General features: G+C 45.8%; 3 protein-coding genes across 3 annotated transcripts; all 3 read right to left on the reverse strand.

The window, feature by feature from the left end:
- LOC125505972 (dirigent protein 22-like) lies at nucleotides 1–773 on the reverse strand. Its single transcript, XM_048670867.1, has one exon. The coding sequence runs from the start codon at nucleotides 679–681 to the stop codon at nucleotides 151–153; it is 531 nt and encodes a 176-aa protein (XP_048526824.1). The 5' UTR covers nucleotides 682–773; the 3' UTR covers nucleotides 1–150.
- A 13,022-nt stretch (nucleotides 774–13,795) lies between these two features.
- Nucleotides 13,796–14,712, reverse strand: LOC125510591 (dirigent protein 22-like). Its single transcript, XM_048675810.1, has one exon. The coding sequence runs from the start codon at nucleotides 14,593–14,595 to the stop codon at nucleotides 14,065–14,067; it is 531 nt and encodes a 176-aa protein (XP_048531767.1). The 5' UTR covers nucleotides 14,596–14,712; the 3' UTR covers nucleotides 13,796–14,064.
- Nucleotides 14,713–26,044: 11,332 nt separating this feature from the next.
- On the reverse strand, nucleotides 26,045–26,856 carry LOC125510592 (dirigent protein 22-like). Its single transcript, XM_048675812.1, has one exon. It carries the CDS (start codon nucleotides 26,742–26,744, stop codon nucleotides 26,211–26,213), a length of 534 nt encoding a protein of 177 aa, XP_048531769.1. The 5' UTR covers nucleotides 26,745–26,856; the 3' UTR covers nucleotides 26,045–26,210.
- Nucleotides 26,857–27,109: the final 253 nt, after the last annotated feature.

Consider the following 27,109-nt stretch of genomic DNA (forward strand, 5'->3'; position numbering starts at 1 on the left):
TGAAACGTTTATTAACACCGTATTATTCCGAATACTCATATCCGTATAACACATCCACATACCTTTGAAATTTACAATAAGCTAGGGGTAAACTCAGGAAACCATATGTGTAGGAACAACAAACTTATTATTAGTCCAGCTGACAATGCATCAGTCGTGGCGGAGATGGATCCTGTACTCGACGGTGGCGTCGCCGGTCTTGCCGTCGAACCAGTGGGTCCGCAACTGGCAGTAGCCGCGCGCAAACCGAAAGACGCCGGTGCCGCCAACGACGGGCATCTCTCTGACGGCCCGGTCTGCCTGATTGGGTCCGATGATGGCGATGCTGCTCCCATTGTAGGCGCCGTCGACGAAGACGAAGTTCATGGCCACGAACAGCGACAGGCTGTCCTTGCCGGCGCTAATGTAGACGCCCTGCGCGCGACCGAGGAGCCTCGACGTCAGGTTGGGCCCCTCGGTGAGCGGGTCGTCGATGACGAGCACGGTGCCGAAGCCCGTGGCGGAGGCGTTGGAGGACGGCGCCTCCGCCACCTGCACCACCCTTGCGTTCGGCCCGCCGCTCACGACGTCGTGCCAGTAGACCCGCAGCCGGGTTTCCTTCTCCGCCGTGGACGCCGGCGCCCCGGCAGCCGCGAGGAGCAGGAGCGCGGCCAAGACAGAGAGAGCGGTGCTGCTCACCATTGGGATCAGCTAGCAAGCTAGGAATGGATGGTGGTGGTCTGATGCGATCGCCGAAGTCTTCTTCCGAGGAGCTGATCTGGTTTGCTCAGCTTGCATGTCCAATGGTGCAGAGATGGGCGTATTTAACGGCGAGTTGTGATTGTTGGATCCTTGACAATTTCCCGCGTGTTTATATTTAGGGTTATCCTGCACATTATCTTGTTGTCGTAGTACGTGTGTGTGAGACAGAGTTGATCGTGGACTTCTTCGGTTATAGGACTTTGGATAAGAAGCTGAGCAGTAGGTGAAGGTACGACTGGATTAACACGCTATGGTTAATGTGGGTGCTCTCGTCACGTGTTTGTAGGTCACGTCCCATACACGTCCTCGGGATGCAAAATTGACCTGCTCGGTAGCCTGAGTTCCTTTGAATTTGTTATAAAGTGAAAGTAAAAAAGACAAAGGAAGTGTCCAAATGATCCACTAGTTCTATTATTGCAATGTGGGAGACCCACTTATATACATGGTGAAGGGGTGTGTTGGGGAGACACCTCTTCCCCAACAGACACCTCATGGGAGGCATCCCTCCCATATAATTGATCACATGTTTTTATTTCTCAACACTCCCCCTTGATCAATTCGTCATATGTATATTGCAAACTAAAACTCCTCCAAAAACCCTGTGGGAAAAATTGAGGAGAACCTTATAATAATATGCCATCGAAAACTCCTTTAAAATCCAGTGGGAAAAATATAAGGAGAAAACAATATTGGCATATATCCGCACTTGTATTTATATTGTCTGTTAAAACCTTATATGAGAAACCATCATGGAAAACTCATAAAGGGAAAAAGAGTACAATATGAGTGATTTGAGGATCACCAACGGGTTATAACTTGGGATTTTACTCCCCCTGAACTTTGCAAACCTCAAGAATATCTCATACCAATTCCACGAACCTAGTTCTGGAATGTAAACATTGATAGAGATATTGTGAATATCACAATAATCTGTTTGCATATTATCCTCTTACATTTCTGTAATTCACAAGGATAATAAATATAACCCATAAGCAATACAAGTGACATTATCTTGGTAGATAATGATAATCTCCACATGATTTCACATGTGGCCAATCATTCTATGAAGTCATCCACATTTTCCGATGCTTCAAATGAAATAGAATGTTCACTGGAAGGACTCGTTTAGAGTCTATTCTGAATACTTCCTTCAAAGTACTCTTCCAGCAAACCCAGTCTTTGATATGTCATTGTGGGAACAGATAATTAGCCACTATCAATATATCAAACCATGGTCCCATCTTGATTTTTCGAATGAAATTGATCAAGACCCTTCGTGCCCTGGATATATCCCAGGATATTCCTTACACAAACCTTATACCTTTTAGGGAATTGCACTCTCAATAAATTGCCAAAAACTATAGTGTCAGGCCTGACATATTTTGCAAGATATATGAGTGCTTTGATGGTATTTAGATATGGCAATTCATGCTCCTCTATCACGTCACCATCTCCCCTATGTATCAAGGATCTATATCCCATATTAGGTATAACATGACCATATGTGTCTTTGATATAATATATCCATATTGAACTTCTCCAATACTTTCGGATATATGAAGACTGATATCTTAGGGGGATGTGCTCAAGTCATAAGCTTAGCATAATTTGGCTTAACCCAAATATCTGTCTTAACATGATTGTGTGTATTTCATGTCTTATATAGACTTTGATGATAAGATCATCGACACCACAAATTAAGGTGATGTAAAATCCAACCCAGGATTTCTTCATGAATACACGTCAACAATCATTAGTATGAGAGTAATCCTTGTCAAGGAATAACTCACTTAGTCGGTTGCACCACACAAATCTCCGACTACTTCAAGTCATAGAATGACTTCAGAAGTTCCACACATGCATGTTGCGATTTACCTTTGGATTCAGACTATCAAGTCATTCAATGACTTCAATATATACATCCAAACTAATTGACCCATGGAGTATGTTGACATTACATACATCAACTGTATGGATCTGTACTGCCATTAACATTCAGTATTGAAACATAATTCCACTTATACCAAAAAGGTATGCTACATCGGGTCTCTGCGAATAACCCTTGTGCTACAAGCCTCGCTTTCTCACCACCTCATTTATTTTCGTTTCCAAACAAAAATTCACTTCTCTTCCCTCTGGAAGATACATATGAGGAGCAGGTTTTACAATGGTAAATACCGCTCTTTTGATGAGCGAGTGCCACTCTTCCTTAATTGCTTCCTTTCATTTGAACCAATATAAGTGCAGACAACACTTTCCATGGATTTTGGTTCAGGGCCCAAAAGGATTCTAGCAATTCTCAAGAAGAATTTTATGTCGACATATGTAGACTTTCTCATATACGATTCTCATGAATCAATATCATTGTGGAATTCTTACTACGCCTCTTAACTCCTTGTGATTTCCCACAACAACGGAGTCAAGGTGTTTCGATTTCCCAACACCTAAAAATGTGTGCACATATGTGTTGGACTTTGGATGCCGCGCATCCCTCAGGTGTCATTCAACCCGATGTTGAATCATATTTACTGATCAAGGAGTCAATCTCACATGTTTCCGCTGAAACATATGAGAACTTAATCTCATGCGACCAGAATTCTCCTCCTCTTGCTCTCATCTAGGGAGATGAGTGGTTTATTAGGTACCTCCACTCATTCTGGTACTTGACCATATTGACACCTTTGTCATCAGTAAATATACTTGGCAGATTATTTGCAGTATGCTGTAAATTTCTCATAACCTGAACATGCAGTTCAAATTCTTAAGTACGTGGACAAAATGTCTATGACATTTCTTATCCATTTCCTGGCATTCTTTGTGGTACACATCTCCCCTAATGCCAGAAAATGTTCTTATTGCAAAAGCAATCAGCGTATGGGCTGAAAATAACTCCCTTGCTAGGGTTAAGGTATTCTGCAGATTAACGAACATACCACAGTTATTCCTCACATAGATCCCAACCATATGTGAAGGCCCATGATGTACGCTGGGGTGGTGATATCGGTATACAACCGAATTACCGCAGATGGGAAATACTTCACTTATTTCCACGTACAAACTGCAAGGGGGTGCAGTATCATTTGATCTCATTTAGACCAAATATGCGGAGTGTGAGACCGCATGTTACCATCAACAAAATGTCGGTAAATCACAATTCTGCAACATTGGCTATGCAATATTGAATCTCTTTCATAAGATATCCAGCCAAATCATTCTGGTTATGTACCATATACTGAATATAACCATTGAATGTCCGTGAATCAACTTCAACGACATTTCCATTCCAATGGAATTATCCCACGTTAGGATAATTTGCTCTAAATTCGTCAATTTGAGCACTTAATTCAATAAATGCATGGTTATGTGTGGATATACACACCTAAGACCATCTTCTAGATGCGTCTATGAACACCATGAAGTACCAAGATAACCCAGATAATGGTTGAATAATCCAAACATATTCTTGCATTCAATCAAGAATATTGGCTGCTCATTTCAAATTTTAAGGTGAGAGTGCATAAAACAATCTGATGATTGTTGGGAATATTGCAACTTGTCAAGTTGTGGCCAACAGAATTGTCAATAATTTCTCTAATCGTCCAATACCATGATGATAAAGGAGGGAAAATTATTATGTATGCCACAAGATTGAGTATGAACTGACTCATACACTCAATTATCTCAACTATCATGTCCGAGGGACAAGATGTTGCAATTTATACTACATGTAGTAGTACAATTACAGGCTAATGATATTTAGGGATAACTAGGAGACTACATGAGATCTCCAAAATATCTTTGGAATATCATTCCACAAGAATATCATCAATATAGAGGAGTCCATTCTCCTTCCACCATGCCATAATATTTTCTGGTTGTTTCCTTTTGAAGTAGAACTTCGAACTTATCCCATTAAAATCATTTGCCTCCAGTGAGTCGGTGGTATGATTCAACCCAATACTTGACCAATTGGTAATCATTGGTATAACATTTCGTAAAACCACCACTTTGACAAACTTGAAAGTTGTCATTATGATCATTTAGATTAAATGACACATTCCCTTTTGAGATATAGACTCCATTTCTGCTTGTCATTTTTCCTTCACCTTACATTCAACTCCCGTGGTTCTCTAACCACTATTGTTTAGTACTAAGAGCACTAGCATGAATTTCAGGCATTGCAAACCTGAAACAAAGATGATATTTCTGTTTATCATCCTAGGAGAACGTAAAGTACAATAGGGACTTATATTCAGATATGCATCTGGAGCCGCCTTATCACATAATCTCAACATAGTGTTGATTTATTGACAACAGAACTATAAGGCTCAACGGACTCGAAGTCCTAACAATGAATGAGTAATCATTCATGTGATGCTTATAACAATATATCTCGCCTCAATGAAGGCTCAAAGGGAAAATGGATGTTCATTATCCATTACATACTCAGTTGAGAACCGAGCCATTGCGATGGTACATAAATGCAAATATGCATATTCTTAGCTATTTATAAATAGCCATGACATTTTCTGCAGGTGGAGTCTCCGTGGCAATAAGGCCCCGGGTCGGAAAAAATCTTTATGTCCATGACCCATGTTAAATACTTACTCCCACCAAATGTCATCTCATCGCATTTTCTTTTAAAAAGGTCAGGCATATGGTGCATGAAATACTCATGCATTAATTTACCTTTAGTAAATTATGTAGGATGAAAATGCTATGGCTAAGCATAATCATGGTCATGGTGATTGTTATTGATCCAAAGTGCAAGCCTTCCAGAAGAACACCACAGTGTGGTGTAGATCTTCAAATTAAAGGTAGTCGCCTCGAAAGGGACAAGCCTTTAATTAATTTCCTTAAAACACATAGAGGTAGCCGACCACCTAGTGGTGCCTCACTCTTATGGACAGTTCCCATTGATCATAGCCTCCACAACCTTATGTTATTTATAACACATGAAGGTAATCACCATAAAATAGCATGAACCTCTCAGTTGTGCATGAAACTTAATTCATAGCTATGATGACGTCCCATAAGTTGTGTATGCATGGAAGGTAATCACCAAAATATGCAAGTGTTTTGCATAATTCTCTTCATAGCATAATATGCAGCATAGTCACCATTGCCTTGGATTCATCTCCTGATGGAGTATTTGACACTATAGTCACAACCAATGACAAATGCTATGAAATTGACAAGTATTTGGAAAAACATCATGAAGGTAGGCATCAACAGTGTAGGCCTCATAATGGCTATGTCATAAGTTTTGTGCCATCACTTTTGCTTCGAACACATGGAGATAATCACTAAGTAGTGTAGATCTCACTCTTATGGAGCTTCTCACAACCTTGTGTTAATTAAAAAAACACATTGAAGGTAATCACCACATGGTAGTGTAGACCTCGCAGTTGTGAACGAAAATGATTCGTTGCCATCATGCAATTCATAAGTTGTGTGCAAAATTGAAGGTAGTCATTATGTCAGACTGACATGATATAGACCTCACAATAACATTGGATAATCTTATGTTTCCCAAATTTGCAAGCAAGTTCCATATTGTTGCCAATAATGGAATCAATATATTGCTTTGCAACAGTATTACTCATGTAATACGAATAAATGCAGAAGTATAAACATACTTGTGCAACATATATGAGGACTTGGGGGCCTCAAACGGTCATTTTACATGATGTAAAATGATGCATAATTAATTATTATGCAGTTCAGCAAGACCCTGTGGTCTATCATGTATATTTGCTCTGAAGCCTGGGGCATAAAACGCAAATATCAATAACCATGTGGTTAGAGTGCTGAAAATAGTAAAGCCTCGGGGTAAATTTTAATAAGCCTGAGAGCTTAGTAGCAAGTTGGATAATCCTAACGAAAGTGTCAGGATTTATCCGTGATTTCCATACAATCAAAAAGGCTGATTTGCAAAATCACCGAAGAGAGGATATCTCTTCTCTTCTTTTGCTGTGCGATTGCCAATTCCTTGAGAGGAATAGCCACCGTTGCCTTTCGGAAATTTTCAGCCGCGCCGGATCGCTTTACCATACGGCGAACCGAGTGCCACGCGGTCGAGGCCATGCCGGAGGGAGCCTCGTCGGCCAAAGTCGAGGGCTTCATGCGCACTTGGCACTGCCTTAGCCGCCATCACGCCCTGAGGCAATGGAAGCTCCCGCACTTGGACAGATTCATGGTCGCCGACCGTGAGGCATTTTGCTGATGATGCCTCCCGCCGCCGTAACTCATACCGTCGCGCGGGCCCGACAACGCCCATGTCGCGCTGCTTGTTCTGCACGCGTAGCCACCTTCGTCGATTCCTTGTGGCCGTTAGGCACGTCACCGCCATGACTCTTTTCTCGTTCTTCCTGGAATCGATGGATTCCAATGTCTGAGATTCTTCTTCTTGTTTTCTCCTTCTATACGTGCTCAGATGAAAGTAAATCTCGTGAGTGAGTAGATGTACAGGGGAAAAATAATTGAAAGATGATTGATTAAGCAATCAATTGACTAATCCCAATCTGTGCGTGGAACCAGGCAGTTCCCGTTGAATGGATCCGCATCAGAGACCTTCGCTTGCCGGATGCGAATGCAACAGGACGACTCCGCCGGCTGCCGCGAGCGTACGTAACTGCTGCTTAGATGGACTTTTCCTCTCAGCGAAGAGCCAAGCAATCCTCCCAGGAAAACAAATGGATCAGATTCTTGTATCCCTTAATCATAAGAAGACAAAGAAATTAACATTCTCATGATTAATCTCTTGTACGGATACATGCATGCTCCATGGTGTTGCCGCTGCATGTCCTTGCGCAATCAACCCTGCCATCACATGCTGTTGCCGCCGCTTGTAGTTCTGCAATCGACGCCTTCACGTATTGGCGTCGTGCTTCCGCCTTGGAGGAGCGCTGCCACGGCCGAGCGCCTCCGTGCATACTGGCCAATGTTTAGAAGGACGGTCACTCGACAGTTTCTTTTCGTGTCGCCAATTGCTCTCGGTAGAGTCTAAGTGCTGATAACGTGTTATAAAGTGAAAGTAAAAAAGACAAACGAAGTGTCCAAATGATCCACTAGTTCTATTGCAATGTGGGAGACCCACTTATATACATGGTGAAGGGGTGTGTTGGGGGGACACCTCTTCCCCAACAGACACCTCCTGGGAGGCATCCCTCCCATACAATTGATCACATGTTTTTATTTCTCAATAGAATTCATAGACCGCACATACCTTAAAGTAGCTTTGGGCCTCGCTAAAGAGGAATCACTAAATCAGCTATTTCTTCGGCACCAGGCTCTGACGAGCCACGCGTGCCACTCGTCTGCATGCTTTGGGAAGCGGGAGACAAGACATATGGGTCATTACTCCTCACTCCAGCCTCTTCATCGCCCAAACCTGCATTCACACCCCTCTCTCACCATCCCTTCATTTTCACCGACGGCCACTGACACCCACCAGCGCATCGCTCGTCTCCTTGCGCAGTCAATGGTAGTGTTCACAAGCGTTGGCTCGCCACCGTTACACAGGGGGTGGCTCAACACCGCGCAATTGGAGAGAATATTCAAGGTTCATTCCCACATCTGCAAAAAGCCATGCTCCGCGTCTATCGACCGCCCATAGGTGGCAGGGACGTTGGATGTGGCGGCGGGGATCTCCACTAGGGTTGTGGTTTCCGGAACACCCGCCATGACGAAGGTAGGGATTATGATGATGCCTGGCCGAGGTTTCCTTCTACCTCCAGCGACATACACCCACCTAGAGAGGCAACAACTCCACCTTTGTTTGATGCTATAAAATTTTATCTACCTGACCATTGCTCCATACATGTAGATTGAGGGATGATTCGGTTGCAGTTCGGGTTTTTTAGGGTGGTTCTCCAGCGGCAATGCGATTTTGCCGATGAGGATACACAGTTAGCATATTTTTGGGATCCAGATTAGATTGATTCGCTAATCGTTTAGATTGTACATATCAGAATTGTGCATGTCCATGGCAATATGCATATTACTCCGATGAAGGATGCTGGAGTACCCGCCTCCTAGGGGCATCACACCCACGAGTGCCCTTCGCATCATCTGTTTCACGCTCGCCTCGCGCAGATGCCTCCATGGTGCGCTCTGCGTCGTCTGATCTTCGCAACACCCCACACCCAGCCAATTTTCTTTAAAGGTCCATGATGCGTGGGCCGCGGGCACGACTAAGCCACCTCTCCGCGGGCCTTCTCATGCACTCTTCCGCGCGCATTGTATGAGGATGGGTCGGCCTGTAAGCGTCATTCTCTTCCGGTCCATCCAACCGCGGTCGTGATGTCAAGAGCCCGGGTAGCCATGAGGGCAATCTGACCCGGGGTTGCGATGACAAGCCAACCAGACATGAGGGCTATCCGGTCAGGGTCGCGATGGCAAGAGTCTGGGTGGCCAACGCCGCACAACATCCAAGTGCAGCCTGTGGGAGACGTTGTCGCGGTATACGGTCTATGAGAGATACTCGGAGTAGCCAGACCCAGCTTTGGCTTGGTCTGGGGTGTCTCGGTGTTTCATGGACCCGAGCACTAATTGGGGTCCCTCGCTCGGCCATTTCTCTGAGTGTGCCGGATCCGGTATGCCGGGGAGTTTCCTTGATCGGATCGTTGGGGAAGGTATTCGGTTTGTGCGAGTTGGGGTCTTTGTGGGTGGTTAGGTCTTTTTATGATGGAGGTTGGGTTTTTCTATAAGTTTGTTGTTTTTATGCAGCATGGCAGACGTCGCGCACACTGGGATCCCTCTTGCTTTGCTTTGCAGCCCCTTCTCTGTAGAGCCCTTTGCCCGTTCCCACCCGCGATGCTCGACCACCTCTCCGGCCTCACCTTTCTCGAACGGATGTATAGTGTGCCATGTTCTCCGGCCTCAAGAAGAGTGACTTTTGCCATTGATCGGCATACTATTTCTATTTTGGTTGGGTAGTCCCTTCAGTTCATTGTCCATACTTATGTTCTCTTCAATTTGGCGCCTTTTTTCCTTTCATTGTGGTACAGCAAGATACAAGACTCTGTAATGTGTACCGACAATAAAATTTCTTGGTGTTGTTTCCTCTATTTTTTTGTTGTCATTTTTTATTGTAAAGGAATAGATCCACTCGTCCTTAGGGAGCTCTTCCTGCTCGACCCACTTGGAATACTCCCACACTCTCTGCCAGGTTTTTCTCTCGTCGCGGTCCTCTTTGGTTCGCCAGGGAAAGGACCAGAAGGAGGACGCATTGGTCGCGGCATGGTCTCTCGGGGTGACTATGGCAAAGAGTTTTCAGCGACAATGATGTGTTGGGCCATGTTGTGTCTGCCGTCGCGTTTGGACTTAGATCGAGATTTATGTATGTGTGAGGCGTATCGATGATGGGTTTTCGCTTTGGGGTGGCATTGGATCTAATTGTATGAACCAGAACGGTGATGGGCTTTTGCCTCGGGGCTATGCACGGGAAGCAAAAATGTCCTCATGTTCAAGGCCCGTCTGTACATGTCGTAGCTTGTGTAGGTGTCCTTGGCTGCATAAACGACATACTCTGGATTCAAAGGTTGCTCCCATGTGGTTTCCAAGTTCTCTGTATCAATGCCATCTTTCATGCAGGCATAGGAGGGGGTCGATGACGACCGCGCTGAGATCAGCCACAGAGTCCTTCCCCTTATTGTTGTCGACGATCTTGTATTGATTCTGGATGTCGAATAGCTTCTTGCATAAGATGACCGAGTTGGGAAGCACCGTGGCATCATTTCTAGTGTCCACTGTAGCAAAGGTGTAATCATCATTGCGGAGGAATGTGACGAACTTTCCACAAGGCATATAATTGGTAAAATCTACAAAATGATGCACTAGTTGTGTTTGCACCATTTTTTTTTCATATGCATGTTCTTTTACTATGAATAAATAGAAAGGGCAAAATTGTAGCTATATTTTTTTATGCAAGGAATTGTAGCTATATTTGTATAGATTATACAAAGTTACATATGGGGAGCAATCTCACCATCTCTATATAAAAGAGATGAGCTGGATCAATCGTGACTCATCCCATCTCTTCAACCAAGCGCATAAACAGAATCGATTTAATCAATTTTTTTGTTCCAACAAAATATGAAAATGGAACCAACATATTTCTTTAGAACGGAAATCATGGCATTTCATTTTATTTTGTTCCTCAACTAAACATGCCCGGGAGAATTTCAGGTGCTACGGTGATACAAGTGCTTGTGGGCCGTCGGATAGGAGACCGATCGGTTAGTGTTGAAGCCTCTGGATCTGCACAAAATTATGGGTCTCCTTGAGGATGTGTCTGCAAGTTTGTGCAGATTCTTCTTGTGACCGTTGGATATTGGATCCAACGGACGACAAGCTCCCATATCATCATAGCACGGGAGGTGTGGGAGCACCAAAAATTTCCCCAAACATGCCCTACGGCCAACTCCACCACGCGACCCCGTCTTGTCCAGGTGTGTCCGTTTGGAGTAGAGCGGACGAATAGCGCGGCACAACGCGCAACCCCAAACGGACAAATGTCCGGATTCAGTCCGTTTTCGACCTATTCTCGGCCCAAACTTGCGCCGAGTTTGGGGTGAAACGGACATCACGCGGACGGGCTCGCTGCACGCCCTTGTCCCCCCGTGGCCCGTCTATCGGGGACACTAGCAGTCCCTTCGCTTCCAACGCCTTCACCCCCTCTCCCCGCCCCGCTGCCGGCGCCGCCGCTATTCTCCGGCCGCCTCCTCACCGCGCAGCCCCCGGCCGTCCATACCAAACCACGTCTCGACATGGCCGCCACCACGCCCGCGCTTTCGCCGTAGTTTTGGCCGTCGCCGTCGTAGCCGGCGGCAGAGGTGATACGACCGCCGACGGCGTACCACGGCGGCCACGACAGCTTCCGACGAGTGCTCCAGAGCGGCTAGTAGCCGGCCGTCAACCACCCCTGCTACATCGAGGTGATCATCGCGCCCTCTTGCCACCACGACCGCAAGGTATTCGACACTTTGCCCACAAAGGTATGGACAGTGGAGATGGATTTTTCTTCCACCACTTCATTTGTTCATCGGATGATTCGTCGTCAGGTGATGAAGATCTTGTGGTGGCTGCACTGGCCGTTCACGACCACATTCAACGACAGCTTCCTCGGTATAGGGGGTCACTCCGTGGCCGTGCTCCCAACCTGAACCGCAACAGGGAGAGAGGCCACGCCTTGCTCTATGCCGATTACTTTGCGAACACCCCGCTCTTCAAGCCGGATAAATTCCGTCGCCGTTTTCGTATGGCAAGGCATGTGTTCAATCGTATCCGAGAGGGAGTGGTTGCTCATGACCCATACTTCGAGTGCAAGACGGATGCCCTTGGCAAGCTTGGATTCTCCTCTTACCAGAAATGCACCGCGGCCATCCGCATGCTTGCATATGGAATTCCAGGCGATGTGGTGGATGAGTATGTGCGTATGAGTGAGACAACATGTCTGGTGTCAATGTACAAATTCTGCCAGGCTGTGATCGAGGTGTTTGGCCCTGAGTACTTGAGGCAGCCAACTTCCATTGATACAGAGAGATTGTTGGCGACCAACGCAGCTAGAGGCTTTCCAGGCATACTTCGCAGTATAGATTGTATGCACTGAGAGTGGAAGAACTGTCCATTTGCTTGGCAGGGCCAGTACAAGGGGCATGTCAAAGTGTGCACTGTCATATTAGAAGCGGTGGCTTCACATGATCTTTGGATATGACATTCTTTCTTCGGCATGGCATGTTCTCACAATGATATCAACGTGCTGCAGCGTTCTCCAGTCTTCGCAAGGCTTGCAGAAGGCCACTCTCCACCTGTCAACTTTGAGATCAACGGCCATCAGTACAACAAGGGATACTATCTAGCTGATGGTACATATCCTCAGTGGTCAACTTTTGTGAAGATAATCTCGAACCCCCAAGGTGAGAGGAGAAAGAGATTTGCCGAAATGCAAGAGAGTACTAGAAAGGATGTGAAATGTGCTTTTGGTGTGCTTCAATCCCGATGGGGTATCGTGCGAAACCCTGGACTGTCATGGGATGAAGGGAAGCATTGAGACGTGATGACTGCTTGTGTAATCATGCACAACATGATCGTCGAGGACAAGCACGATGACAATATCTTCGACCAAGGATTTGATTATCAAGGTGAAAAAATTGAGCCCTGCACCAAGAACCGGCCATGTTTGAACAGTTTGTCCAATTTCATCGTGAGCTGCGTGATTGGCACACTCATTTGGATCTTCAAAATGACTTGGTTGAGCACGCGTGGGATCACATTGGCAACCAATAAATGTATTGATTCATTTTATGTTCATTCACAACAATTTCAACTTGGTTGTAAAACTATTTTATTAGAGACAATTTCGATTGGGATATAAAACTATTTTTATTTTCAGAAAATTAATATTTGAACATGCAAATTTGTTTTGATATGAAAATATGGGCATTTTGACCCTGGCGGACAGGATGGGGCAAACGGTTGCGGCCGCGCGCTGGACGCACGGCCACCACATCCCAGAACAGGCCCGGACACGACTCCATCACTCTACCCAAAACGGACCGATTTCGGGCAAAGCGGACATCCGTTTGGGGTCGCGCGATGGAGTTGGCCTAAGTCGTTGGCTCATTGAAGTGTGTCTCTAATGCTTTTGCTGTTTCGATTTGAAATGAATGGCTAGATGTTAGGACGAGCTTGGTCGTCACTATCTTTTTTATCACTTGCGGTCGTTAGTCATCGGTCTTCTTGTGTTTAGCGGGAATGCAGTTCTCGGTCTTCAGTTTGAAACCGACTAAGACAAAAAGGAATATTCACCAGATTGTATTTCATTCCAAAATTGAAATGTTTATTAACTCCCGGTATTACTCCGAATAAATCATTGCCGTACAACGCATATAGTACATACCCTCGAGATAATAAATAAGGTAGCGGTAAAATCAGGAAATCATATGTAGGAACAACAAGCTTAGAGGGTGCTTGGATACGTTTAAAAGTAGTGGGACTAAAACGTGATAGCTTCACCCATATTTGGATCTAAATATTAAAAAGGCTAAAATTAAGTTAATGAGCATTTATTATCCTTCAAACCCTCCAATCCAGAACTCGCCTGTGTTAAAGGAGAGGAGTTAAATAAGTAGAGAGTACTAATCCACATTTTAATAGGGATACCCTGGACTAAAATTTTTTAGTCTCAAGACTAATTTTAGCCCCTCTTTAATCAGGGTGCTTGGAACTTTAGCCTCTTAAAAAGACTATTTTTAATCAGACTAAAATAAATTCCTTGGATCCAAGCACCCTCTTATTATTAGTTCAGCTGATAATGCATCAGTCGTGGCGGAGATGGATCTTGTACTCGACGGTGGCGTCGCCGGTCTTGGCGTCGAACCAGTGGGTCCGCAACTGGCAGTAGCCGCGCGCGAAGCGGAAGACGCCGGTGCCGCCGACGACGGGCATCTCCCTGACGGCCCGGTCCGCCTGATTGGGCCCGATGATGGCGATGCTGCTCCCGTTGTAGGCGCCGTCGACGAAGACGAAGTTCATGGCCATGAGCAGCGACAGGCTGTCCTTGCCGGCGCTGATGTACATGCCCTGCGCGCGGCCGAGGAGCCTCGACGTCAGGTTGGGCCCCTCGGTGAGCGGGTCGTCGATGACGAGCACGGTGCCGAAGCCGGTGGCAGAGGTGTTGGAGGACGGCGCCTGCGCCACCTGCACCACCCTCGCGTTCGGCCCGCCGCTCACCACGTCGTGCCAGTACACCCGCAGCCGGGTCTCCTTCTCGGCCGCCGACGCCGGCGCCGCTGCGGCCGCGAGGAGCAGGAGCGCGGCCAGGCAGGAGAGAGCGGTGCTGCTCGCCATTGGGATCAGCTAGCTAGTAAGCTAGGAATGGATGTTGGTGATCTGATGCGATGCGATTGCTTAGCTCTTCCTGAGGAGCTCTGGTTTGTGCTGCTTGCTCTCCAATGGTGCGGAGATGGGTCTATTTAAGGGCAAGTTGTGACAGTGTCTGGCCGTGTGTTCGGTTTATCTTCTATGCGTGTGCGAGATGTAGTAGTTGATCTTACAAGTCATCGTGGACTTCGTCGGCTGTGACTTGGAATAAGAAGCTGTGCGCAGTAGGTGAAGGTATGACTGAATTAACACGCTATAGTTGGGTGGTGCAGGCTGCACTTTCCATGCATCCACACATACACGCTCGTCCTCCTTCAAATTTGGAAAACGGGGTGCTCTAGAAGGTTGACGCGGGGACTCGATCGTGCCGGCTACCAACAATATAGGGGTCCGGCCATTGACCACGGTTTTTTAAGCCGATTGACTGGTAAAAACCTAAACCCGCAGCTCCAATTTCTTTAACTATGCATGTGATTGGCACATACAAAGTACGTAGCGTTGTTGTTGTTGACACCAGATTTAGCACCGAAGAAAATATTTTTAAGATGACCTTAAATGAAGAAGTGCTCCACATGAAAAGTTACATATCATCGAAATGAGAAGCTTTGATGTTTGGGTCATTGCCATCCGACCTCATCTCGGAGTACAAAGTTGTACTCGAAGAACTAAGATTTTATATTCGGTACTATTTGGCCAATTACTCCTCAAAGATAGTCTATACGGAAAAGTATTCTACACGGATTGTCTTTGTCTCATCGAGCCAATCGTTCTTTATATTTGAGTCATCTTAATCCCAGATCATATGCAGAAGTTCAGCACAATGCGGCCCTACCATGAGCAAAAAGTGACGCCTGGCACCAGACACCCATATGACTGATGTCTGATAGGGAACGTGATATCACCTCTTTTGCGTGAGCTATTCGGCCCTCAAGATGGCCTCGAATTGAAAAACATCCAACACGAAAGTTGTTCGCCTCGTTGAAGCGAATAAATTTCCATTTGGGCTCATTTACATCTAAGGTCGTATTTGGCCTGTAGAACCAAAAGACGGAAATGCGGTCTCAGCCATACCTAAATCCAAATTAGGTTAATTTTAGAAGGATTTGGATGAGATTTGTAGTCCTTTTTTTGTACGGAAAGTCCGACCGCCTCATAAATAGATGGGAGGTGACGGTCGATTGAACAACACACAATGAATCAAGCCATCCACCATTTTTTTACCTTTACCTTTTTTCCTTGAACCTAATTCTTCTTCTTGTTTTTCGTTTGCAGGGCGGCGAACCATGAGGCCCTAGAGGCGACCAGGTTGACCTAGGGCGGCCCATAGCCGCCACGCGTCCTGACAGGGTCCCTCCTGGGCGAGCAGGGCTTCGGGTCTACAAAATCGTCCACTGAATTGCTTGCGTACCACGCTTCCAGGCGTGTCTCTTTCGACGTGAGCTGCGGTGCACCACCCCTGATGTTGAGGGTCCACGGTCATGTGTTCATGTGTTCATGTGCGAACACACTTTTTAGTTACTCCATTGGGGACAAACTTCAAACGACCTCCATCCCACATTCTTGCTATGAAGAGATCGCCATCAAGGGTTTGTAATCTACAAAGATAATATTAATACCCCAATCCTCTTGTGTAGATGCAAATAATTCATATGATGTTACGATCATTGTATGCTCTATCGGCCAGCCCTTGATTTTTCAATCATGCATCTAATTACGTGCAATGGCCGATTCAAAGTAATTTGCATGCTTCAACTTCTTATGATACTAGCAATATGCATCATATGCATTCCAACTCTCATGCATGTATCGGCAACCCCACAAATTCATATGCTGATGAACAACATGATGAGTTTGGCTAATAAATTTGAAACAACACATGTTAGAATTTCTAAAGCCATGCAAGAAACTATTTCACTCATCGACAACTAATTTGCAATATGTGAATCCAAATATGCTAATGGATGGGAGATTGGCCATGCTACCACTAGTTATACGGCCATTTACCCGCAACCATCATATGCTACACATCATGTTAGTAATTTTTTGGCACCTTATGCTGTTGGGGATATTCATAATTCAGCTCCACACCTTCGTAGACAAAGCCAGATAGGTGAAAATTATACAGGAGCACATATGCCTTTACATAATATTTCAGCACGTAATGCATCCTCTACACAATTGCAGAATTTCGGCAACACTCACAAATCATTGCCGGAAAAATCTAGAAGTATTATGGAGCAATCCGTTCCAGAAGCGGTTGTGGCCACATTAAAAAAGAGTGTAACACAAAATAAGAGGACTGGTGCTCTTTGCCTTGAAAAATATGAAAAGGGGTTATTTCCTTATGATGCAATAAAAGCTAGAGTTTTCCAACATGATGAATCATTACTAGATTGCTCATGCTATAGTTACCAGATTGCTCATACTATAGTACCATGTTGCTCATGCTAAAGTTACCATGCTGTATGCTATAGTTACATGGCTGCTCATGTAATAATAATTACCATGCCACTCGTGTTATAGTTACCAGGATGCTCATGTCATAGTTATCATTTTGTTCCTACTTAAGTTATCGGGGTACTTTTGCTATAGTTATCAGGTTGCACATGCTAAAGTTACCATGCAGCTCATATTATAGTTACCAACATAGCAGTTATGTAGTTATCAGGCCAGTCATGCTATAATTACTAACATACTGGCCTGCATGTGTTGTAGTTATCGACATGGCTATTATATAATTATCAATATAGCAATTACTCCCTCCGATCCCTTTTACTCTGCATCTAACTTTTTTTCATTTTTTCCGAATTGCTCTGGGCGTTCTAATTTTGCCGCAGCTCTTTCCTATTCTATCCCTCATTTGCCGCGTCCCATGCAGTGGAGGAGCACGCGTGCGGTAATTGTTTTCCTGGTTATCCGGCTCTCTCCTCGTTTGGTGCGCCGCTGCATGCAAATTACCATCACCCCGCATTAACTGCTCTCCTAGTATTGGCGCAAGGTAAAAAGGATGGAGGGAGTACGTAATTACCAGACTGGTTATGTTATATTTATCAGACTGACTAAAGTTAACATGCTTTTCATGTTATATTAACCATACTGCTCATACTATTGTTACCAGGCTACTCATGTTAATTTTTTTTAAAATCAAGCTTATGTAAAGTTACCACAATGCTCATGCTATAGTTACCAGGTTGCATGTGCTATAGGTGCCAGGCTGTCGATGCTAAAGTAATCATTGTTGATGCTACTGTTTTTTAACTACTCATGCTATTTATTTATTTATTTATTTATTTATTTATTTATTGAAATTTGGTTGAAACCCCAGTCTCCGCATCAGGTGGTGCACACAACCATCTTTACGCCCTGTTTGGTTCCAAATAAGTCACCAACTTATAAGTCAAAAAGTGAAAAAGTGACTTATTTTGCCAAACAGACCCAACTTATAAGTCACCCCAACTTATAAGTCATAAGTTGCTCCACCCCAACTTAAAACTTATAAGTCACCTCTTTTTGCGTGGGTCCCATCACCTTTACATTAAAAACAAGGTGGGAAGGTATGGTCAGGTGACTTATAAGTTAGATGACAACCAAACAGGCGTGACTTATAAGTCACTGGTTTTAAGTCACCTGACCTATAAGTCAGGTGACTTATTGGAACCAAACAGACCCTTATTAATGTTGATGCTAGACAACAAGGCCAAAATCATCAACAAATGAAGTATAAAGAATGAGCAACTACAACGAACCATTACAAGACATGGGTTTAACACATATGCCTAGATCAACTTCTTCCGCAACACTCCTTGGATGCCTTTCTCCTTTGACAAAGTTGAGACCGTGTACTGGAGCTCCCGCGATCTGGCGGCGACGGAGAGACAGAGTGGGTGAGATGGCGGCGGCGATTCAGGCGGCGTTACCGGCGGAGGGGGACGCCCATGCGGGGGTGGGCACCCATGAGGGCCCTTTAGCGCTCAGGAGAGGAGCGAGATCGAGGCTAGGAAGCGGCTATGGAGAGGGAAGTCGAGTGAAAGGGAGGCGCCGATCCAGGCGACTCCTCCGGCGGGGAAAGAGGTCCGTACGGGGGTGGGCACAATCCAAGGGCCCTTCACCGATCAGGAGTGGATCACCATCAAGGCCAAGTCACGGGAAATCTTCCGGCGTTCCGCGGATCGGAAGCGATGTTGGGAGAGGATGAAGAAACATGCGAAGGGGCTATTTAGCGGGACATCACGTGAGTTTATATCCGATCTGGCGGAGGAGGGTTCGGCCAAGGCCAAGTCTGGCAAGGATTCTTTCCTGTTGAAGGATTCTTTGTTGCCCCCAGCCGATTTGGAAAGAAAGTCCTATGTTACGGGGATTAGAGAGAGTGTTTCCTGGACTGTTATTAAGGGAGGAGAGATGAATCGGGAAATTGACGGATTCTGCAGAATTAGGGGCATGGGAGGAATTCACGTGATCTTCTTTTGGAAATCGCCTAATAAAGGTCTTGTACGCTTTGATAATCGCTTCAATTTCATCCTGCTTATTATGCTTGCGGGGGATAGAGGGTGCCATATTAAATCTAGAGCAATTAGCGCTAGAAGTTTTGGGAAACTGACAAATCAGGATCATTTATGGTTCGTAAAGTGTATCAATTCCGTTGTGGAGGGTGCTAAATTAGAGGAGAATAGGCAGTATATCTGTACCAATGCGATGAGCAAACCTCCCTCACATAATAGCTCAGAACATGGGACAAAGATTTTTGCTCATCCTCTCTCGGGTTGGGTTACTAGTGTGAGAGCCATGGCAAGTCAGGGGAAGGAGAAGGAGATGGGTAAGGGCAGGGGCGAAATGATGAACACGGCGGTGGGGGGTTGTGAGCCGGCGATTCCCGGCGGGAGTGGAGCCCCTGTTCTGGCCCCTATGCCGGACAACAACGAGGGGGCGGTGGAGAGACGCCCTCGAGGGGGGTGCTCCCCATTGATCATCGACATGGAGGCGGCGATGAGGGCTATTTGTGGATCACTAATGGTGGGGCGTCTCCTATCGCCCTTCCAAGTGAATCCGCATACCATCGTCGATGAACTTCGTGCTACTTCGGCATGGAAGTTGCAAGGTGTGGCCACCGTTCAAGAGGTGGCTAGCGTGGATGGGAGATTCGTCCTCAACTTCTCTGTCGAGGCAGATAGAAAGTTTGTCTTGAAGGCCCAACCATGGCACTACAAGCGTGACGGCATTATCTTTGCCGAGTTCGACGGCAAGGGTGACCCGACGGAGATTAACCTTGGAGCCATGCCTATATGGGCACAGGTTCGTGACCTTCCTTTCGAGATAAAAACTGAGAGTGTGGGCAAGTCCCTAGGGGGCCAACTTGGCGAGGTGATCGCCGTATCCCACCGAAATCATATGATTGTGGAGAAGTTTTTGCATATTCGAGTGAAAATTCCGTTACATGAACCACTCAAGCATAGGGCAGAATTCACTCCTTTAGGCAGCAAAGAGAGTCTTCAATATGATGTATGCTATGAAAAATTGCCATTGTACTGTGAGTGTTGTGGACTTGTTGGTCACACATCTGAGAGGTTCTGTAGAATTCCGAAGGATATTAGAGTAGCATCCTTCCCAAAAAATCTTAGTGTAGATGCTTACTGGAAAGGTCAAATGGCTAGCAAAAGAGCTATTATGTTTAATGGCCCCAACAGTAACATTGCACCCAGGGCCGCAGAGGAAATGGTGGGCAAGGTGACCAAGGCCGTGAGTAACCTCACGGTGACGGAAAAGGGATCAGCGGTGGTCACGATGACGGCCACCCCCGTGACAGGGGCTCAGGCCAGGGAGGCTCCCAGCTCGACCAGGTGGGCCGGTCTCCTGGGGCAGCCCTATCGACCTCTCGTGGGGTTGTTTCCGGTCAGGAGGACCGAAATACAGCCCTGGTCACTCCTGCTAGTCTCAGCCAGGAGGGCCTGAGGCTGGCGGCGTCCGCGGGCACACAGCGGGGTGTCTTACTGCTCGGCCAGGAGGGCCGGGCCCCATTGGCACCCCCGCGCACTAGCCCTTGGGCTGCTACTGTTCAGGAGGATCAGGTAGCAGTTCCAGGCGTCCAGGCTAGCTCTCGCCAAGAGGGCCAGGAGCAGGCGATAATGGAGACTACCGGTCCGGTTGTCTTTCCTGGCCAAGAGGGTCAGGGAGTGCAACTTTTCCCAACAGGCCAAGGGGGTCAGGGAGTCCTGTTCAGGGGTGAGGCAAGCCAAGTCACTAATGATGCTCATCCTGACCAACTCTTATTTAAACCAGGTGTGCTTGAGGCCCTGTCAGGAGCGGTGGCTGCTAGGCTTGCTACTGCTAATGCAAATTCTAAGGCTCTGTTTAATTTTAGTGCTAAGAAGAAGCCTAAGCAGGTTAGGCCAAAGAGTATGGGAAAGAAAGAAAAGAAGGAAGGAGGAAGTGGGAGGTCTGAGGACGCGCGTAGGATAATATTGGGGAAAAAAAGAAGGAACCCATTTGAAGTCCCACCAACAGGCAGTGACGTAGAGTTCTCATTTGAAAAAACCATGGACAGTTATGAGCGTGTGTTGTATGGTGGTATATACGCTTCCTCTAAGAGAGTGTGCATGGGTAGGGTAGAAACAGTAACGGATGGAGATGGGGTCACTACACATATAACAAAGGAGACAAAGGGGAAAGAAGAGGAATATGTGCAGCAAAGGAGAGAATTGGTTGGAGATGATGGCGCATCGGCGGCCTCCGAGGAGGAGGTCCGCCGGGCCAAATGAAAATCATAGGGTGGAACTGTCGTGGTATGCTCTCCCCCACGGCAGTTCGCGAGCTCTTGGATCTACAAGGGCGTACCAAGGCAGATTTAATTTTTCTTTCTGAGTCTCATTTGAATAAATGTAAAGCTGATGAGCTTCGTCGTGTTTTAGATTTTGATTCGATGTTTGTAGTGGAGAGTGATGGTCGGGCCGGTGGCCTTGTTATGTTTTACCACAAAATGAACAAAGTTGTTTTAAACTATGTGGCGGCTAATTTTATAGATGTTCTTTTTATGAATGACAATGTTGTACAATGGCGTTTTACTGGCTTTTATGGTCATCCGAATTGGAGGGATCGTAATTTATCTTGAGATGATATCCGTAACTTGCACAATAAAAGTGATCACCCTTGGGTGGTTTTGGGCGATTTTAATGAAATTCTTCTTTCTTCGGAAAAGAGGGAGGCAATGCGAGACCTAATACAATGATGAGAGACTTTCGTAATTGTTTGGGAGAATGCGGGTTGGAAGATATGGGATGTATTGGGGACCCCTTCACTTGGAGGAGGGGTGACATTAGGGAGAGGCTTGACCGCACGGTTTGTATTGTGAAATGGGCAAACAAGTTCCCTAGATCTGCAGTTATAAATAAACAACATGTACATTCTGATCATCACCCTCTTATTCTGGATACAGAATATTTTGATGGTAATGTTTTTAACCAATCAAGGAGCCGAATGAAACAATTTGAAGCCCGATGGCTCAAAGAAGAAACAGTTGTAGAAATTGTACGTATAGCGTGGGAAAAAGCAAAGATACGAGGTATTGGACCATCTCTCGCTGAGCGTACACGAGTGGTGAATGCGGATTTGCATATTTGGGACCGTGATATTCTGAGAGGACCGAAAAAAGAATTAATAAATTAAAAAAAGAATTAGAAAACTTGCGGAGGGGTCCTATAAACGCGGAATCCCAAGCACGCCAAAAAGAGATTCTTGTCATTATTGAAAACCTATTAGAGCAAGAGGAGATCTACTGGTTACAAAGGGGTCGTGCAAACTGGCTTTTACATGGTGATCGCAACACTTCCTTTTTCCATAATGCGGCGACGACTAGGAAAAAAAGAAATCAGATCAAAAAATTGCTGGATGACAATGGTGTTTGGCTGCAAGATACGGAGATGAAAAACCATATTACGGGGTACTTTGCTAATCTCTTTACTTCACAAGTTGCTCAACCGAATCCGGAGGTTTTATCCCTCGTCAGAAGAAAAGTGACAGATGAAATGAATATTGCTCTCCTTGCCCCTTATGCGGTTGAGGAGGTTCGAAAGGCGCTATTTGATATAGGAGACTTAAAAGCGCCGGGTCCGGATGGACTACATGCCATTTTTGATAAAATATTTTGGTCTATGTTGGGGGATGATCTGACTGAAGAGGTGCTCCACGCGGTGAATACTGGCACTATACCTAATGGGTGGAATGATACAACAATTGTAATGATCCCAAAGATTGGTTCCCCAGAAAAGGTAACTCAGTTTAGACCAATCAGTTTGTGCAACGTGGTGTATAAGGTTATTTCAAAAATGAGTGTGGCTCGTCTGAAGTTAATCCTTCCAGATGTTATCAGTACAACTTAGAGTGCATTTGTACCAGGAAGAATGATCACAGATAATATTTTAGTGGCCTACGAATGTTTTCACACAATAAAGAAAAAAAGGAGTGGTAAAGAGGGTATATGTGCCATCAAACTGGATATGCATAAAGCGTATGACCGAGTAGAGTGGTCCTTTTTGAAGGAAATAATGCTAAAATTGGGTTTCAAAGAGAAGTGGGTAGATTTAGTTATGCAATGTGTATCTTCTGTGGAGTACCGGGTTCGTTTTAATAATGAAGAGACCGAGAGCTTTAAACCTACTAGAGGTCTGAGGCAGGGAGACCCCCTCTCCCCATACTTATTCTTGTTATGTACAGAGGGGCTGACCGCTCTACTAGCTAATGCAGAGGAGAATGGTAATATTTCTGGAGTTAAGGTCTGCAGAGATGCCCCATCAATTTCAAACCTTTTATTTGCCGACGATTCTTTGATCCTTATGAAAGCAAATGCTATGAATGCGGAGGCATTAAAATCAGTATTGGACTCTTATTGCGCTACCTCAGGGCAATTGGTGAGTGTCGAAAAATCTAGTATTTTCTTTAGTCCCAATACAAAAGTAGAAAATAGAGCGCAGATCTGCACAACACTGAATATTATGACCGAAGCCCTCAATGATAAATATTTGGGTTTACCTGCAAATGTGGGCATGGACAAAAGTGATTGCTTCCTTTTCCTAATTGATCGCATTATTACAAAAATTAGTGGATGGAAGGAGAAGCTGTTATCCACCGGAGGAAAGGAAATTCTACTTAAAGCTGTTGTACAAGCTATCCCAGCTTATGCTATGTCCGTCTTTAAAATTCCTAAAAAAATTTGTAAAGGAATCATTGACGCGATGTCGCAATTTTGGTGGGGTGATGAGGACAATCAGAAAAGGATGCATTGGATGGCGTGGTGGAAAATGTGTGTCCCAAAAAAACAAGGAGGAATGGGGTTCCGAGATTTACATTGTTTCAATTTGGCGTTACTAGCCAAGCAAGCGTGGAGTTTGCTTGATAATCCGGAATCGTTATGTGCCACAATCATGAGAGCTAAATATTTTCCGGATGGCGATTTAATGAATGCAAGTCTAAAGAAGGGTTCCTCTTTCACCTGGCAAAGCACTATGGCGGGGGTTAATTCTCTAAGGAACGGCTATATCTGGCGAGTTGGAAACGGACAAAAAATTGATATTTGGGAAGATGCATGGATCCCGAATTGTGCAAATAGAAAAATAATTACTCCTAGAAGGGGGCAACTTTTGTCGAAGGTTTCTGATCTTATTGATCCAATTACGAGTTATTGGGATGAAGACTTGGTGAGACAAACGTTGTGGCCAATTGACGCTCAAAGGGTACTTGCAATCCCCCTTCCCATACATGAAATGACGGATTTCATTGCTTGGAGTTTCACAAAAAATGGTTTGTTCACTGTTCGATCGGCTTATTGGGAGGAATGGAACAAACAGCATGGAAGAAAATTACAATATATGAATGGTATGGGTAGATCCAATGCTAATCCTGTTTGGAGCAAGATCTGGAAGCTATCTTGTCCGGCAAAGGTAAAAATCTTCATCTGGCGTACATTGCATGGAACACTCCCATGTCGTGTTACGCTCGCCAATAGACATGTGAAGGTCCCTCCCATCTGCCCAACATGTTCAAAAGGGCTAGAAGACACGAAACACGTCTTGTTTCTGTGTCAGAAGGCGAAAAAGGTCTGGGATAATTTGGGTTTGTATGAGGTGATCAATAGAGCCTGTGTTGTTGACCGGGCAGGAGAGTGCAGTTCTTGAATTTTTATTACTTATGCCAGAGGAAGAAATATCTGTTTTGGGACTCTAGAATGCACGTAAATTGATCGTTATAACAACTTGGTATTTATGGTGGGATAGACGTAAACTGGTTCATGAAGGAAAGTCTCAAGATGCATATCAATCTGCGATGGAGGCCAATGCTATAGCGGCAAATTATGTTAAAGCAAACTCTCCTAAGGCGATCAATAAGAAAGGGGGATGGCTTAGACCTCCTATGGGTTTTGTGAAGCTAAAACGTTGATGCTTCTTTTGACCTTGATCTGCTTAGAGGCACGGCGGGGGCAGTCCTGAGATGACAAAGGAAGGTTCATTGTTGGCGGAAGTTGGCGACTTGATTGGTGTGCGGATGTTCTAACGGTAGAAGCATTGGCACTGAGGTTTGGCCTTACCCTAGCACAGAAGGCGGGGTGCAACCGCCTTATTGTTAACTCTGATAATACGGAAGTGATTGACACGATGAAGAATGGAGGACAATCGGCGGGAGCGGCGACGGCAGTGTTCGATGATTGCTATTTCATGGCTTGCGATTTTACTATTATTAAATTTGAACATTGTAATAGGGAAGCAAATAAAGTTGCTCATGAAATTGCTAGGCTAGCGAAATATTCAGCGACTAGGGATTGGTTTGAGGAGCCCATGGTTGATATTGTAACTCTTCTTATTGATGGTGTAACTGTTATTTCTAATCAATAAAGCTTAATGTTTTAAAAAAAAACTTCTTCCGCAACAACGCTCTCTCACGACACCGTCATCAGGTTCGGCTGGTGATGACAGGACACGCATTTCATCCCGGTAGCTGAGCCTGAGACCAACCAACTAAGGTGAGCACACCAGCAAGGAGACAATGTCTTCAACAAGATATGACACAAGTTTGTCATAATTGGACCCATCCAGCATAGATTAGAATAAGCTTTTCACCTCGAACACGAAGTGTGTTTCAAGCGCAATCTTGAGGTCGGATCTTCCGATAATCGCGGTTGCCAGCGCTTCACGATATACCAGACGGAGTGACGCTAGCAGATGAGTGGGACGGATTCCCACCATAGACCATGACCATGACCATGATCATCAGGAGGCCCCCCATGCGCGGTGTAGGTTTGGCCGCTATAGTTAGTGAAATCATTGCTCATTGCATATTTGTCTTTTCTGCATGTATATAATGAATAGAGGAAATAGTATATGTGCACGGGAAGAAATCGTTTGGTTTTATCCAAAGAAAAATCAACCGTCGCTAGTTAGTGGAATCCGTTATTTATTTCCAAATAAATCATCTCAGAAAGCATATACACATACTCTCGAAATGAAAATAAGCTATCGGTAAAATCAGGAAATCATATATTGGATCATAACAACGAATTAACAATCATAGTACCGACCGGGCACGAAACAAGGATGCATGCATCAGTCGTGGCGAAGATGGACCCTGTACTCGACGGTGGCGTCGCCGGTATTGGCGTCAAACCAGTTGGTCCGCAACTGGCAGTAGCCGCGCGCGAACCGGAAGACGCCGGTGCCGCCGACCACGGCCATCTCCCTGACGGCCCGGTTCACCGGGTTGGGGCCGACGATGGCGATGCTGCTCCCGTTGTAGGCGCCGTCGACGAAGACAAAGTTCATGGCCATGAGCAGCGACAGGCTGTCCTTGCCGGTGCTGACGTAGAGGCCCTGCGCGCGGCCGAGTAGCCTGGAGCCCGTCAGGCTGGGCCCCTCGGTGAGCGGGTCGTCGATGACGTACACGCTGCCGAATCCCGTGGCGGAGGCGTTGGAGGACGGCGCCGGCGCCACCTGCGCCACCGTGGCGTTCGGCCCGCCGCTGACCACGTCGTGCCAGTACACCCGCAGCCGGGTCTCCTTCTCCGCCGCCGACGCCGGTGCCGCGGCGGCTGCGAGGAGCAGGAGCGCGGCCAGGCAGGAGAGAGCAGTGCTGCTCGCCATTAGGATCAGCTAGGTAGCTAAGCCCGGAATGGATGTTGGTGGTTTGATGCGAGTGCCGAATTCTTCTTCCTAGGAGCTGGAGGTTTGTGCAGCTTGTATGTCCAATGGCGCAGAGGTGGATCTATTTAACGGCGAGTCGTGGTTGTTGGGTCCTTGACAATTTCTGGCAGTGTCGTCCCCAGTGTTTAGTTTAGTATTTCTGGCCGTGTCACATGTGTTAACTTTAGTGTATGTGTATCTTTCGCATTCGTCTTGTTTTTGTAGTATGCGTGAGAGGGAGAGAGAGAGAGTAGATCGTGGACTTCGTTGGTTATGAGATTTTTGAATAGCAAGAAGCTGCGCGGCAGGTGAAGGTATGACCGAAT

Source organism: Triticum urartu, chromosome 5 (genome assembly GCF_003073215.2).
Source record: "Triticum urartu cultivar G1812 chromosome 5, Tu2.1, whole genome shotgun sequence".
Classification (NCBI taxonomy): Eukaryota; Viridiplantae; Streptophyta; class Magnoliopsida; order Poales; family Poaceae; genus Triticum; species Triticum urartu.